This window comes from Gallus gallus, chromosome 4 (assembly GCF_016699485.2).
Source record: "Gallus gallus isolate bGalGal1 chromosome 4, bGalGal1.mat.broiler.GRCg7b, whole genome shotgun sequence".
Taxonomy (NCBI): domain Eukaryota; kingdom Metazoa; phylum Chordata; class Aves; order Galliformes; family Phasianidae; genus Gallus; species Gallus gallus.
The window spans coordinates 2,406,800-2,423,548 of NC_052535.1; the positions used below are offsets into that span (position 1 = coordinate 2,406,800).

Sequence of the window (16,749 nt, forward strand, 5' to 3'; positions counted from 1 at the left end):
AACACATCTAATTCAGGATAGCTATGGTCACATATGCAATCAAAGAGTATTTTTAGAAATGCTTGGAGTTAATTATTGCTGGTGCTTCGGAGATTATTTTGTATTTTGTTCCAGTGGAAAATTGAATACTGAGTCCTAATGACAAAATTTGGGGAGGAAAATAAGGCTTTACCAAGAGCAGATATTTATCTGGATATAGAGGTTTAGCTCCATCTAGTGGGATAAGATCGTGTATTACATTAGGAAACATATGTCCTGTTTTTAACAGAGCTTCATTTGCACCATTTGACATTGAACCTCTTGTGGAATTATCAGTGTGTTTTCCCTGGGTGGTCCTTTGTGCTGTCATTCAACTTTCAGGAAATTAGTGGGAAATTATGACCTCCTGGTCCTGTTCTTGTGCTACTGATTTGCTGTGATCTTGAGTCTGGGTCGTACAAACCTGTGTATGACTGTAATATCTGTCAGGTGAGAGTGAGAGCAGTTACCTCCTCAAAACACCTTCAGCTAAATGTGATAGGGCCCACCGAAATGGAAGATATTAGAGAATGTGGTGCAATAGGTTGAAGGAAGTGATTGAGTACAGTTGTTAAAATGAGGATTCAGAAAGAAAAAGAATCAGTTCTCTTGTAAGGTGGAGTACTGAGACTAGTTTGTGTGATTTGTGAGGTTTCTGAGTGCTTCAGAGGTGGGGAAGGATGGGAATGTTGCATGTATCAGAAGACTGGCTGAATTTATCCCTTTCATCACATGTAATTTTAACTTTCTCTTGTTGTTGGTAGCCAGAGTTATGACATTGGGAAGATGGATATGAAGTATTCTATTGGGAAAGAAATGCAGGTAAGAAATAGAGAAATAGCTGTTTGCAAATACGAGGGTTTTGTTAACATAACTCCAGTACATCCATTTCTACTGTGCCAAATCTGACCAGTGATCCTCTGGCCTATTTTACAGTCCTGTCTGCCATGAAGTTTGACAAAGCTGCGAATCCTCTTGCTATGAGCATTGGTCTGAGAACTGAGTCATTATTAAGTGCCCTTAATCACATTTGAATCTACTATTTCACAGAGATTTAACTGTAGAAAATAAGACTCAGATAGGCTCTGAGAGGCTATCATTTCTTCCTTCCTTCCTCCCCATTCTTTCAAATCATTATTACATACATCTGTGTCATTTCTGGGGTATGTTTGAAGGCCATTCTCTTGCATGTCTTTTTTTTTTTTTTAAGTTTGTTCATTTAATTTCTTCTTTCATTCTATTTTAACACATTTCTGGATTTTCTCATTACTCTTCTGCTCTCTGAGCTCTCTGGTTGATTCGTGTCCTGTGAGGACTACACACAGCACTGCTGCTCAGGCTTCAGAGCTGAGCAGTCACTTCATATGTCTGCTGTCAGACAAACATTCTTTTGACTGAAAGAGCTTTATTTCTCATGGCCTTAAAATTGAAGTCTTTTGTGTCTGTATGTGTGTTCGTGTGTTCTTCCTACTGTATGGATTGAATTTAAGCTTTTTATTTTACTTTCCAGGCGAAAGTGCTGCGATTGTTAGCTACAGCCTATTTCGAGTGGGATTGCAGTCTGTATCTTGACAAGGCACTGAAGGCTATAAACTTGGCAAACGAGGTAGTGACGTGCTCTTATACTTATGGTGTGCAATAACTGAAACTCGAGCGTTATTAACATCTACTAACATGATAAAGACCTCTGGTGTTTTCCTTGAAATCAGCTGGCTTAGGGACTGAGGTGTTTTTGCTTTGCTTTTCATGCTCCTAAATATATTTTGATATTTGTACTTTTCTAGAGAAACACAGCTCAGTATATAGTTGCAGAGTAGCGATGCTGCCCTGTGGTTCTGTTAACGGGGAGATCCTCTGATAATGATGTGACTAAATGGTGTGAAAACTGTCTGACTTTGGGTTACAGTGGTTATCCCCAGACTACGTTTTGAGTCCCCATCTCATTACCTTTACAAATGTTCGAGCAAGTAGCAAAGAGAGTTCCATGCAAACAGCAACCTTATTTTAAGCAATTTAACTATTTCACCTTACTGGCTTGACTGTTTATCTTTTGGAATCTGAAAAAAGAACTGTAGCTGAAGAAAGTTCATATATCTCTAAGCAGCTACTGCACTGAGATCTTATGCTCTTATAGAAATTCCAGTTGCCATGTAAGGAGCTGGATTAATTTTATTCTTCTGTGTCTTCAGTTTACTGAAGGAACTTAAATTCAAAACTGTTCGGTTTGTTTTTGGTTGACCATTCTTAAACTTCTGCTATTTGATTCACACAAAAGAAATTGTAAGTATAAAATCCTCTTTGAAGTGAAAGCTCAAATTCAGTTTTCAACATAGTGGTAGAACTTTCAGACAGGGATGATGAGGATGCTGGTGTGGTCAGGGTAAGTGACAGTGCATTTAAACCACTCCTTTGATACATTACTGCTACACCAAAGCAGCTTGTGTTCTGTATTTACCTTCAGAAAACTTTCTGAAATGGAAGAGTGTTTTGATAGTATATGTTTTGTATTCTGAAGTTTGATATATACTGTGTTTTAATGAAAGCTGTAGTATAAAGCCTTCATTATTTCTACTTGTCCCCATCGTTGTTCTGCCCTAAATTTCTACATATGGTAGAATATCCAAGTGATGGATTGTTTTTCCCTATGCAGGAGAATTTGCATCCAGCAGGGTTTTTTCTGAAAGTTAAAATTCTTCTTAAAAGTGGAGCATCAGATGAAGGCATCAGCTCAGGTATCACAGTTCTGTATAGGTGCCGTGGGAAGGTGATACTATTCCATATTCAACTGGACAGCCTGAGTAAATGAATTGAAAAGAAAAAAACCAACATCCCCTTCTTGTGTGTTCTAGAGGAATTTCATATGCTAAATGTCACAATTCTGATTTGGCATTTTGGCCATAACAGCCAATGTTAGCCGAGGAACTGCAGGGCTAGGATACCAGGGTTGTCAGTCTGTCACATTTCTGTAGTGTTACATTAATTGTGAGACAGAGAAAGGAAAGTCAAAGCGCAGTTTACATGTCTTATTCTTCCTTGGTACTATATTCTTCCCCCTCCCCCCAAAGAATTTGTAAGACCATACATTGAGCAGTCATGTGCCCTAAGCTGGTTGAATAATCTCAACAGCATTGTGTTCTGTCTAGCTGTTGCAGAATTCCAGCACCATGAGATGTCTTTAGACTTTTGTTTGAATACTGCCAAACTGCTGCTGGAGCATGGAAGGTATGAAAGCCCCACTAAGTGCAGTGAACACAGTATTTGGGCTTTGTAGCTGCTCTTCTATGTGCAAAGATCATCTATTACATAGTGACGCTTTGTTTTAAATAGAAACTGACAGAGGAAGGGAAGCCACTTTGAGAGGCAGCCTATCTGTGCAGTGGCAAGGTGATACATATTAGCACAACATCAGAACAGGGTGAGAAACAATGTCTAGTGGCAATTTGCAATACTGTAGCCTTACTTTGGAATAATCAGGATCATCTCCATGTAGTTACAGTATTTGCCATAGGTCTGGAATTACATTTTTCTTCCCTGTAAACTGACCATCACTGAAAATTAAAGATTTTGGAATCCCAATGAAAAACAGTATGAGGATGAGCAAACTGCAAGGCAGAGGCATGAAATTTCACAGTGTGGACTGCTCCATCGTGATTACCTACATATGCACTTCTATTTTGCAGTAATTTCTAACTCTGCTATTGTGAGATGTAAGTTGTCTTGTGAATACTGTAGAACAAGGATGTGCTAATAGGAAGTAACTACAGAATAGATGAACTACAGTGCATTCATACCTTGATTCACTCTGTCAATGTGGTTGTGTGCCAGAAATACCAATGAGAAACATACTGAATGGTGTGAGCGTTACTCTTTAGAATGGAAAATTAACACCTTTTTATGTGCAGCCTCTTAAAATTCTGTCAATGTGAACAGGGAATCAGTTGGCTTTGATTTTCTGAAATCTGTTGCTGAACGATTTGAAGCTTCACCTGACTTTGGAAAAGTCACCCTGCTCTACATCGAGTTCTTGCTGCAGAATAAGAGGGAGCTGCTTGCTAAGCAAAAGGTTGAAGAAATTATTATAGGTCTGTATCCCTGTTTTGCTGCCACTTACTGAAAGCTACACTTAGTTGGCTAGCCTTGAATTCTGATTTTATTTTTCTAATATATTCTCATCTTTCTTCTTGTTTGTGTCTACCTTCCGTTCTGTTTCTTTTGCATGGCAACTCTCAACTTCCATAATGAATGACAGTCACGATAAAGCTTAAGGCTAAATTCTCTTGCTAAAACAGTTCCTCCTTCTTGGTGTAGGCTGTGTGAGATTGATGTATGTGGGAACATAAACATTTGCTAGAAATTCTGTGTGATGTTAATTCTTTGTCCATCCAGCTCAAAGTATTTTTGTGTCTGTATTAAAACAGATTGCATGTCCTTGTTTGAGCAGCTGAATTACAGCTTCTTTTTCAGGTCCTTTGCACCTGTAGCACAGTAGCGCTTTTTGACTGTGATATCTGCTTGAAATCAGACTGTGCTTTATGTAGCATTTAGCTAGGTGCAGAAGCCACACCATCATCATTAAAGCATGACAATAGTTATTTTCTTGCTTGCTACTTTTTCTTTCCAGAAGCAGGATATGGAGCACTGGGTCCTGGATGAAGCTGTGTTTTGTGCTGTGTTTTTGTTTCTTGTTTTTGGCAATGGGTTAGTTGCTTTAAACATAGATAGCTTATAGGTAGTTCTCTCAATGTGGTTCTTAAAGTTCTTGTAAAGTGATGATTTACAGTATCTTTTCAGGTCACTATACTGGGAAACAGCTGTTGCCTGAAACCTTGAACCGACTGCACATCATCTTGTGGGACACAGCTGCCAAACATTATGAGGTTTGGATCCATGTAGTGTTGTTGTTTGTATGAGTGAAAATGAAGATCTTATTTTTCTGACTTCTTTGGTATGTCTTTGATAAGAGCAGGCATAGGTAAAATATTTGTTCTCCTAACTAATATGCCTGTGCTATAGGATCAGTGACTGCTCTTCTGGGAAAAAAGACTACACTAGAATATACTTGACTATCTGAATCTTTCATTTCCTAGGATGGTTTTGTTTAATTTAGGAAATTAATTTAGGAAAACAGGGCAATTAATCATGCCTCCTCCTTTTATTTTTTAATTTCCTAGGCAAAAAGCTATTCTGAAGCTCTTCACTGGTACAACTATTCTGTCAGCTTCTATACACCTGGGCAGATAGATCAGAATCTGGCTAAGTTGCAGAGAAATATGGCTTCTTGCTATCTTCATCTGAAACAAATTGACAAGGTATATTTATTTAATTACATTGCTTTTGTGTTGGTAGCAATATCATTTGGACTTAATTTACATTTGTGTTCCTGTACCTCTTTTGCATTGAGAGGAGTAACTATGTTTGCCTGTCTTTCATTATCTGAGAGATACACCAGTTATCTTCACTGCTTTGGGGGCTTCTTCTATCACCCATCATTGTCACAGGGGAAACAATCCACAGGTTGTTTTACCATGATACCTCAGAGTATCAGGCTTCTTCTCAGATTAGGGGCCATCCTCCCTTCAAGACACATGGGCCTTAGCAGAAAAAATATTTGATGTGTCACACTAGAATTTCCACAGCATGTTAGTCCTCACCCCTGCAGAGAAGTGCATGTGCATTACCTGTCTAGGTTCTGATTCGAGGACGTTGAACTTCGCAGCTCGAAGTGGCAGAAGGGAGTTTAATCTTTCAGCATTCTCAGGGCTTCTCCTGCTTTCTAATTCTGTGACTCTAATTGAGGAATTGCTTTCTTCCTCATTATAGTCATTGTCTGCCCTTGGTGTTATCTTCTGCTCTGATCGCTTTTCTTTGGCTGGGGGGGGGAGGAGGGTGGTTGTTGCCAAACCAAACTTGTACAGTAATTGTCTAAACATCTATAGTGAAACCATTACAATTTTTAGCTCTTTCCTATTGCAACATCACACTGAATTCCTATCTTTTCTGTGTATAGGCTAAAGAGGCAGTTAAAGAAGCAGAAAGGTGTGATCCAAACAGCATCTTTACTCAGTTCAGTGTCTATAAGATTGCAGTGATGGAGAATGATACTGATAAAGGTAGAACTTGAAAGACAAAAGGGCCCACTACAATGATCAGAAGTGTTGAGTGTTGTAGATAGTACTCAGCAGACGTGGACTGTTAATTCTGGGAAAGACATAATAGAGCGAAGATAGGAGAAGGGTCTATAAGGTCACTGAAACTGTCAGGCTGTAGATTTTGAGCTGTCAGAGGGGGATGTTTTTTTACACATAGCATGTAATATGTGTAGAGTCTGTTGTCACGCCTGGAATATTGTCTAGGTGGAGGCTTTGGCTAGCAATTCTCTAATCTTGTGGGCAAATCTGGAGCAGCATCTCAGGGTGAGAATCATTGTAGACTTGCTATTTCTAATGTTCTTTTATAAGCATGTACAGCTGGAAAAATGCTCCAGAGCTACATGAACTTTAGCTGAACCATTATCACTGCTCTTGATTTCTCTGATCAAGCAGAGCCTGAAGTTACCAGAAAATACATGAGCTGACTGAGATGACTTACAGAATTACATACGTCTGTAGACTCTTTCTTCTGCCATTTCATATTTTAATGAGAATCTTAGCTCAAATAATTAGAATTGAGAAATAGAGTCTATATACTTAACCAGAATACAGAGTAACACGCAGATCTTATTCTTCAATGAGTTCTGTGCTGATTAATTATTCTCTATACGTCTTTTAAATGACATCCTAATTTGCTCATATAATACAGAATGGGAACCACAGCACAGTAGGAGCATAAAAGCGGCAGCAGCCTTAACAAGAACCAAGATGTGGGAGCTTGGAAGCATGCCCAGACAGTATATTAAATAAAGTCTTCTGCGACAAAAAGATATTCAGCAGAGCAAAATTAAGAATATGTAGATGCAGTTTCATTTGTGTGGCATCCCTGTTTCCTTAGATTAGGAGCTTAGAATGCCTTTTTGGCCCCTCTGAGAAGAAATACATAGTTGTGGAGAGCTTCTGGTATGGTCAGGTTTTCTTGCCTTGATTTTTCTTACAAAAAAAATAAAATTACAGCCTTTCATAAGTTGTATCTAAAACCTTATTAAAACAGTGGAACTTTACACCTTCCCATTGCTTCAACTGAAAAAAAACCCAACCAAACAAAAAAGGCCCCAACAACTGATTTTTCTCTATGTACATTTCAGCTGTGGAAGCAATTATTGAAATGGGAAAGCTAGCAGAGAAGCAATCTCAACATGAAGACAAGCTGATAGTGGATGAGAGTACAAGCACCAACCTCCTGAGTTTAGCTGCCCACATTGCTTTAGAGGTAGAACAGATAACACTGTCTTTATTTTGCCTTATTCTATAAGTAGGAACGCTGTAACCTCTGTAACCTGGCCTACTTTTAGTATTTCTATTTCATGCATTTTGGAGTATTTAATGGTTGTGTGACCAAAGTCTCGCTGTATGTTCTGAGATGTGTTGTGTAAAGCAAAGTGGAAATTGACTTCATATGTGAATAAACTGTTATTTTAACATATACTTATTTTTCTGGAAAATAAGTGATTCTGAATTGTAAATGTTAGCATCTGGAAATGTCATGGCATATTTTTGTAAAATTCTCTTCAGCAAAATGTTACATTTCTTCCTACCTCTGGGATTTTATCTTTGCAATGCTAGAGGAACCTTTGTACAAATTTACATAAGACAATGATGAAGGACTGAAAAATCATTTGTCCCTCTGTTTGCCTCAATAAAGAAATCACTGGTCAGTGACAGTGATGCCTGAAGAGTGATGGCAGTGGCATTAGTAGAAGAGACTTTTGGACGCTTTGTAGGGCTGTAATAGCATTCTGAGGCATGAAGTCCTTCCCAAATTGTACTGGTCCTGTTGTTGCTTTAGGCTCTTTGCACCTGGAATTGTATCTTTCCTTATGGCTTTCTTTCAGCTTTGAGAGAAACTCTGTGCAGGATCTTTTGCTCTTGTTGTTTTGTTTTGTGGAAACTGAGCAAATACACTTCATACAAATTGTGCTTTAATTTTTTTTCAGAATGATCAACAAGTTGTGGCTATCAGAGCTTTGGAGCACCTGTCTGAACATTCACAAGACTGCCAACAAGTATTTGCAGCTTTAAAGTGAGGATTTGAGATATTCATGAGGAAAGAAAACTCTGGTTTCTCTTTCCAACATAAATGATTTTGTTGAGGAAGTTGGAAAGCAGAGTAGATGAAAGATTAGTTAGCAGCTTTTAGTGCTGGGGATGTACCTCAGGCCCAGACTCCTAGAGTCTGTATACATTTCAAGTCTTTACAAGGCAAGCTCTGAGTTTTATGACTTCATTGTGATATGAACAAATGACCAACAGCACCTCTAATGAGATTGCAGCAATGCATATGGTGAAAATACCAGTTCATTTGTATCCTGTGATGAAGTGATGTCTTCTTGTTGAAAGATTCTATCACTTCTATAAAAACAAATACTACAAGAAAAACCTATTCTTTCCTTTTTTGTTTGAAACTTTTTTGAAAGTACACTTATTTACTTTCTATTATCTGATTTAACAAAATGGTATATAAAATAAGGCAACGGGATTGGAAGTATTAAATATACTTTTCAGCTTGACTCCAAATTCTTTTGTGAGCTATGTGGACTGATGGCATAAAGAAGAAGGTGGGATCCTTTCTGACACCTGAGGGCAAAGTACACTGGTGGGAAAAAATATCTTGTTTCTTCATGGTTGCTTTTTCTCATATTCAGATGTTTGGTTCGTCTTACGTTGTCGAAAGTAGAAAAAGAAGAGAAAAGGTGAGTGCGTCTGTAAAAATGTATTCTTATGGTTGATAAATTATACAAATAGTGTAATATATACTTTTTTTCTTATGGAAAAATCAAGAGATTAGTTTTTTTGCTAGTTAAAAGTCCACGCAGATGACTTCCCATCGTGAACTAATGATGTCACACAGAGGCATCTGCTTGTATAACCTTTCCTTTAAATGCTTGCTTTTTGCATTCCAGTTTTATCACTAAGATGTCCAATTATTGTTTAATGGGGGTATGAGCTAAGCATTCTTTTTAACCTTTACACAAGGCTGAGATATCCTGTAGAAGTTCTGAGTGAGAACTTGAGAGTGAGACTTCCCTTGCTGAAGGCTAGCCACTTTGCAAATAGTGTGATGGCATGGAAGGAGGAGAACTGTACTGCTGGATTTTGGCTGGCAAGAAAACACGGGATGTCAGTGAGATTAGAAGATTAACCTGTAGCCCCTAACTGCAACCTAGTGACTGAGAAAATCTCCTACACTTCTACAATGACCTTCACTGCTGTAGATCACTAAAATCTTTTGCAGGCCCTCTGCACTCCTGTTGCATTTTCAAATGCTAGAGGTTTCTAATGCCTGATATATTTGTCAGAAGAATGATCATATCTGATATTAAGGGACTGTTGTCTTCCTGCATCAATAATGTGTTCTATTGTAAGAAAATTAATCAAATGTTATCTAAAACTTGATTTTTTCTCCATTTTAGAGATAACGACATCAAGTCAATGCTGACTTATTTGACCCTGGGTATGTTTTTGTTGTGTTTACATTTTCTGTAGTTCCTCCATGTGTGAACGTTTTATGATATGATTAGGTCCATACTGACTTTATTTCAGTCCAGGTTCTCAGCTTCCCATATTAAAACTGATGATTCAGCAGTGCTGGGCAGTTGGATCTCAATCCTAAAGGTTTTTGCTATGGAAAGCTTATAGAGTGCTGTTCCTAGCAGAGCCTATGCTTGGCGGCCTCTCTCAGACCAGAGGCTCTTCTAGGCAGTTGTGCTGAGGAAAGAGGGATCAGTTCTTCATAAGGCCACGCGTGCAAGCAACAGATATTTGGGTAAAAATCACAGCCTGAGTGGCCTCAGGTGTCTGTCCCTACTCTGACTGCACTGTCAGGAACAAAGTTGGTGCTCTCAGTAGCAGAGCTACCACAAAAGGAAGAAGTTTGGTTTTGTACTGTCAATTAGCAGCACAGCTTCCTGTTGGTGTCAGTTAAATGCCAGTGATGGTGTTTGCTGTTTTAGCTGTTTTGGGAGGTATTTAAAGTTGTTGGTTTTGGTTTTTTTTTTTTTTTGCCTTGGAAGGCTTAGAAAACTTCAAGTATTAGCAAATTGCTGAAAGATGAGGACAGACATCAAAATTGGATGCTACTTTTAAACTGTGCCATTCATCGAAAAAAAATTGTCTTGTTTGCTTTGGAATACCTACAGGAGTTTTAAAGAAGACTTTCCCATCAACATAAATTCTTATTTCATTAGTCTTTTCTACTGTTTTCCTCCTGTCTTGGAAAAGAAAGTTAATGAGATACAGAACTTTTCCTATACTGGCTGTTCTTGACTGACTGTGACTTACAGAAGAGAATGAACAGCAGAAGTAAAAGAAATAAAGGTTGTAGAAAACTCTTAAACAACAGTTATTAAATTTAATCCCCGCCCAACTTTTTGATCAGATTCATTTAAACTCCTCTGCATTAGGCTTCAGAGCCAATAAACTTTGAAGAGGCAGTACCTATTGGGAGCCTTATATCTTATCCTAAATGCTGTTTGAGACACCTTCCAATGTTTTTTTCCTAAGCTTTTGTGGCCAATCATATTAGATTTAAGTTGTGAGAATAACCCTTCAGCAGGGATTACATGGGAGCTTTGGAAAAATGGTATTTGTAATGTAGTTATTAGACTTGGAAATGTTTGTATTCTGCTTAGAAAATGTAACCTATCTCCTAAACAACATGTTTTCTGCAGCTCACCAGAGACTTGCTGAGCCTTTCACAGAAGAGAATTTGACAAGAGACATAAGGACTTCAGAAGCCCACTGGTTTAGAAAAGTTGGTAAGCTGCACTCTTACGACCTAAACTGAATCACCTCCACCTCCACTTAGCATAATCTTAAGGAAGAAGGAAGTGTTTGAAGATGCAGTATTATGAAAGGTGTCACTTTTGGCAGTCTTTGCTTTAAATGCAAATGCAATTTGCTTTTGCATTTTTTGTCTTCTGAAACTGCCTGGTATAGCTCATATTTTAACTCAAATACTTGCATGAGGTCTATGTGACTGATGGGGAGGTTAGTACTGCTCTTTACCACAGGAGTTGTATGTGCCCATGATAACAACTATGCAGGACTCATATTTTTTCTCCTGCTTAGCCCTTTGCTACCAAGATTATGTTACTGAAGTCAAATACAAGATCAAGCACATAGAAAATATCCGTGATTTTCTTTAGTGTCTGGAAAAAAAAGTACTGCTAAGGGCAATAAAAAAATAGCAACAAATACTGAGTATGCATGTTCTTATGCAGATTAAATCAGCATTAGAAAGTTCCGATGAATATGCTGCCATCAGTGGTGAATGGTGTGATTGTGGTTCTGTTTAATTACTTCTCTTGGGAATACTGGTCAATATTTTTATTCAGATTCTGATCTTGTTTACTAACAAGAAAACGCTTCTTGCAATTCATACTCTTGTGGGGAGTGTATGTGTTAGAATGAACACTTGGTTGTGATAAAATTATTAAAACAAGGTTTGAAAGCAGGAATAAGGTATGTTAACAAATCACTAATACAGGTATCTCTTGCCATTAAATGACCTGTTGATGTTTTGATTAAGAAATTGAATTGCACAATATGTTCTGCCTATTACTGGAGATTAGATGGGCATAACCAGTAACATGTCTTAGATTTTTATTCTAATCTTCAGTTTTTGTGTCTCTGTTAGCTTGGAACTTAGCTGTACAGCTCAAGGACTGCCCTGAAAAGATGAGGGATTTTTTTGTACTGTCTTTCAAGGTATGTACTCTTGCTAATACTGTCATCAGTCTAGTTCTGTTAGAAGTTACGTCCATGTATCAGTATCTCCTTGGAGAAGCCCTTGTGTGCTCTGAGAATGGAGCACTTCTGTCAGAAAAAAATGACCTTGTAATATAAAATGTAAACAGTGTTATACTTTACAATCTGTTCCTTGAAAACGTGGTAAGAAATGTAGACTTCAGTGAGATCTTCCTAAAGTACCTTTGTTCTCATATATGGGAACTGGATCATGAATACAAACATTTTACGCAGAGAAGTACTGGAGTCCAAATCTTCATGCAGAGCTTCTACCAACATTGTGCTTTTTTTGTATGTATGTGTGTGTGTATATATATATATATATATATTTATATTTGTAAATTTATATATATATATAGATATTTAACTCCAGCACTGCTGTACCCTATGTACTGAAAAAGTCATAGAAGATACTTGACAATCCTCTATTCAATATGCAAATTGCTTTATATAGGCACAATTCCCATTACCTGCTCCTATTTTTGGTTTCAGTTGTCCCAGTTTTGTCCTTCTGACAAAGCTGTTCTAATTGCTCAGAAGACATGCTTGTTAATGGCAGCTGCAATTGATCTGGAGCTGGGGAGACAAGAAGTAACACCTTCTGAGCAGGTGAGGTGTTGTTCTGTTGCCTCATTCAATATATACCCATGAAATGAACATTCACTATTTTTTTTACTTTTGATTTTGAAGCCTTAGTTGTTTTACTCAGAATGGGATATTGAAAGTGTAAGCATGGGAACCTTCCAGAGCTAAGTAGAATCAGTACACCCAGTGAATTGAAAATACTGGATTTCTGTAAAGTAATTCTATTGACTTAAATAGATTTGAACAGGTTTGTATCAGCAAAAGGTCGAGACAGTGCCTTTTCTTAAAGGACCTTCAATCTACCTTGTTTATTATGTGAGGAATCTACTGCTAAATAGTTACTGCATCTTTAAGATCATGCCATTGCTGAAAGTGGTTGCCAATATGGTTGCATGGCTATGAGAAAGCTCACCTTTTTATTTTTTTTTCCCCATACATCCTTTCTGAGGGTGTGTTCCTTACTGTGACATGAAGGAATTTGTTTTGTGGGATTCAGTGGTTTGTTAGTCTCAATAAGATTATTGCACGTTCAAGAGAGAAAATAGATGATGTCCCTGAGGGACACATGCGGTCCTTTTTGAAGTAACAGAACCTTCAGTGTGAAGGGACTTTGCCTGAGTAGTGGAGGTAATTACAAAATAGAGAGAAAACAAAACTCCCCAGGAGCTGGTGAGGATGATATGCTAGTTAGGCAGGTTCTGCATTTGTTAGATAATTAGGCATGGAAAAGTCTTTCCTTTTGTCAGTTGTGAATTGTACATTCCCTTTTCCTGTAAAACTATAACAAAAATATCTTTTTAACTTTTTGTAAATCAGGTGGAGTTTTGGAATCAGGCTCTCCAACATCTCCAGGCATGCAAAGAGATATGGAAAGTTCTGAAATTAACGGGTAAGCTGCAAAGTGTGTCTGTTCAGCACACTTAGTCACTGTATTCATTGAAAATACAGGGCATGTGGAATTACTGTCAGTGTTGAGGAGTGCTGAAACATATATGTGGCAATATAGCATGAGAATTTGCAGTGCCAACTATGGCTTTTTTTGTATGTCATTGCTGGCTTTTTGTTGTACAGGCGTGAAGTGGGGAATGATTTTTTAGAATGAACAGAGTTGACTTTTCTATCTTCACTGTTAGGAAACTGGAAGCCTTTTGCTCTAGATTAGACTGGTACCAGATTTGCACTATTTTCTTGGCTCCATTCTTGCACTAGAGTCTGGTGTAAGATATGGCTTTAATAGTTTTACCTTGCCTTCCCTTGGAAGGCATTAGAGAATACAGAAAGACCTACTGCCATATTCTCAAGTGCCAGAACCCATCTTTGTTCCTTGACAATTCCATGTCAATATAGATCAGACTGATCATTGGAGACTGGAAGGCTTTCAGCTGGTGATAGCTGGCATGCTGTGTGGCTGTTAGCTTAGAGGCTACATGCTTCCTCTTTTTGGTAATACATCAGTAGAAAAACTCTATTAGGCATTCCTTGAATTGGCGTTCCTAGTAGCTATTATTTTCATCTAGGTTGCAAGCATTTAGCCAATAACAGACAACCCGGATTTGAAGTGTGGGGTTGGTGGGCATATGAGGATTCTGTCCACAACTACTTCTGAGTAGTTCACTTTCTCTGTTGTTAAATCTGAGGATGTTAATGGTTTTCCTGCCTGTTGGAAGTAAAATATTTACCTTATGCACAATTTAGCTTTAAGAAAATGGATCATTACATACAGGCAAATCTATCTTTCCTATAGGAGATTTTTCTAAAGACCCAACAGACACTTTGTTGCTGCTCTATGAATTTGAAGCAAGATCCAAGCTTAATGATCCAACACTCAATAACTTCATGGAGTCGGTATGGGAGCAACCACACGAGATCAAGACGCTAGAAATAGTTGCATGTAAGGACTGCATTTGTACTTGCATAGTTCTTCAAATCATGAGGAACAGCTTATGTCACTCTTTCCTGTACATTTGAGGTGACCGGGATTATTGTGTATGGTACAGCATGCAGAAAATGAGCTTAATATTGTGTCCTGAAACAAAGATGCTTAGGATCTCAGCCGTATTAGGAGATCTATACTTTGAAATGTCATTGTGTTACATGGATGGTGAACCAGTAGTCTGTGATGTCCTTTAATTCCTAGAACCTGAGACATTTGTATAGGTCTTGAGTCTGGAAAATGCTGTTCAGATAAACTTTTACAGGCTCCGAACTGGTAAAGGCAAGAGAACAGCCCTAGGTGCTCCATGTTCCAACACACACATTTTAGGATGCAGACTTTGGCTAGATTTGCTTTTTCAGCTTAGTGTAGTTAATTTGTAAATAATCCTTCTATATGCTATACTACACCTTCATTACAAAGTACTAGTCATGTTTTCTTCAGTATATAGCATAAGAACAAAAAAAGATGTGTAAAATGTAGATCCACCATGGCAAAACTTTTGAAGGGATTCTATACAATTGTGTAAGCACCTGCTTATCTCTGCTGTCTTAAGGAGATAGATGTGGGGGAAAAAATTGTACTCAAATCCCATTCCTGCCTATTTTTTCAATCTAGATTTTCATGCCTTAGGAGACAATCAAAATAATACTTGTTTCTATTGAGCCCATTGCTATTTTGAGGTTACTGCACCGGAAGTAAGCAGCAGTGGATAATCTGCTGTGCTTCTGCTTGTAGTTCTCACTGATGAGTCTACAACTAAGAAGATAGTAGAGAAGCACTAGCTTGTGACCAGCCTAGGCACTAAGCAAATGCTGACCATGAAATAAGAGTCTAGCTCCAGTCATTTCTTCTTCTCCATTTCTTTAATTTTTAAAATTTATTTTATTTCACAGCATTAGCAATGGAACCTCCAGCTCGGTATCCTGTGCTGTGTAAGAAAGCTCTGAAGAGTGCACTAAACCTTTACAGAAAGGAAACTACCACTGATGCTGTGAAATTTAGGTTAGTGTTATCACATAAGTTTGCCATGAGCCTGTGGTTTGAAATGTGGTAGGGAATAAAGCCTTCAACTGGAAAAAGTGGGTTTTAAGCTTAAGCTTGTTTAAGCTTCTTCTAATTACTGGCCAACCAATCTACCATTGAAGTGTGACTGTCTAACAGGTGTGCTAACTGCCACCTATTTGCTAGGCATGTTTTCTGAAAGTCATATTTACAATAAATGAATCTATTGAGGAAGGAAAATGGTCTAGAAAGTGTTTCTGGCTGTTTCTTGTTGTAGAAGTGTTTGTTCCAAATACTTCTCTGCGGCAGTGAAGTAGTAAACTAGAAAATTAAGACAAATTAAAGGCTAAGAAGAAAGCCATGAGGTGTAAGTTAGCAATAAGGTGCTGTAGCACATGCACAATTTATTCTGCTGGGTAACCAGCTCTGTAACAGCTGTAGCTTGTGGAATCTGGAAAACAACATGACGTGTCCTTCTCTCTCAGCTCTATCTCATAATGGATTTTTTTTCCCCTTCTTACTAAGTTTTGTACTGCAACCAGTGGGCAGAGGCAGCCATTGCTACTCTCTTTCTCTTTTCACACTGAGAAAGATAGATCTGTTTTCAGAAGTTGTGCATTTGTTAACTTTTTTCTGAGGAAGCTGAGCACTTAGCTCCTGTTGGTAAACGAGAAAAGGTTCTTCTCTTTTTCCTTGCTGCCATGCTTAGCATCCCATGAAAATGCTACAAGCCCAGCAATTAAAATACAGAAGTACTGCTGCTCTTGGGTCTGTGTTTGCACAGCTTGTATGAGTGAGCTCTGATGCTAGGAACATGTATGCTCTGCTGTACAGATACGAATGCAGTATGCATGGAGGTGGATGTACCAGGACGGCAATCAGAAAGGCACAAGTTAATGTGCTGCTGGTGCTAAAATGTAGCTGTTTGCTCTGTGCTTGTGGTATTTAATGTTTCCTCTTTCACTCTGTTTTGATTCCCAGCAAATGCTTGCATAGTTTGATTAATCTTTCTTTGCCAACCGGAGTGACAGACTTGGATGCCTGTGTACTGCAGGAGGTGTGGGGCTACTTTGAGGATGCTCTGAGTGTAGTCAGCAGCACAGTAAGTTAAACAGGAAAATGAGAGGTTGGGAAATGATTCTGAGCACATTTAAAACATTTTTTTTTCATCAAATTAAGAATAATTAGTAGGTAAAACATTATTCAGTGTTATATATGAAGCAGCTAAGACTTCTTCAGTAAAAGATGTACTGAAGTTACCTCGATAGAAATGGCTTTTGGATATTTATAACTGTACTATGAATTTTTCTT

At 38.1% G+C, this 16,749-nt stretch overlaps 1 protein-coding gene across 15 annotated transcripts in view; it reads left to right on the forward strand.

Annotated features, from left to right (window-relative positions):
* Positions 1 to 16,749, forward strand: part of TEX11 (testis expressed 11) — a 32,165-nt gene that overhangs the window by 7,889 nt on the left and 7,527 nt on the right. For 10 of the 15 annotated variants that reach the window (XM_040700052.2, XM_040700042.2, XM_040700043.2 and 7 more), the window contains 19 exons: positions 783 to 840; positions 1,529 to 1,624; positions 2,669 to 2,750; positions 3,162 to 3,240; positions 3,949 to 4,100; positions 4,810 to 4,895; positions 5,190 to 5,327; positions 6,026 to 6,128; positions 7,256 to 7,380; positions 8,105 to 8,190; positions 8,813 to 8,860; positions 9,581 to 9,621; positions 10,838 to 10,924; positions 11,788 to 11,876; positions 12,408 to 12,524; positions 13,317 to 13,389; positions 14,245 to 14,391; positions 15,330 to 15,438; positions 16,420 to 16,540. In XM_040700052.2, coding sequence (XP_040555986.1) covers positions 783 to 840; positions 1,529 to 1,624; positions 2,669 to 2,750; positions 3,162 to 3,240; positions 3,949 to 4,100; positions 4,810 to 4,895; positions 5,190 to 5,327; positions 6,026 to 6,128; positions 7,256 to 7,380; positions 8,105 to 8,190; positions 8,813 to 8,860; positions 9,581 to 9,621; positions 10,838 to 10,924; positions 11,788 to 11,876; positions 12,408 to 12,524; positions 13,317 to 13,389; positions 14,245 to 14,391; positions 15,330 to 15,438; positions 16,420 to 16,540 — 1,837 coding nt within the window. Of the gene's footprint in view, positions 1 to 782; positions 841 to 1,528; positions 1,625 to 2,668; positions 2,751 to 3,161; positions 3,241 to 3,948; positions 4,101 to 4,809; positions 4,896 to 5,189; positions 5,328 to 6,025; positions 6,129 to 7,255; positions 7,381 to 8,104; positions 8,191 to 8,812; positions 8,861 to 9,580; positions 9,622 to 10,837; positions 10,925 to 11,787; positions 11,877 to 12,407; positions 12,525 to 13,316; positions 13,390 to 14,244; positions 14,392 to 15,329; positions 15,439 to 16,272; positions 16,380 to 16,419; positions 16,541 to 16,749 lie in introns of all 15 variants that reach the window. The other 5 variants (XM_040700049.2, XM_040700050.2, XM_040700041.2 and 2 more) reach the window with 4 other exon arrangements.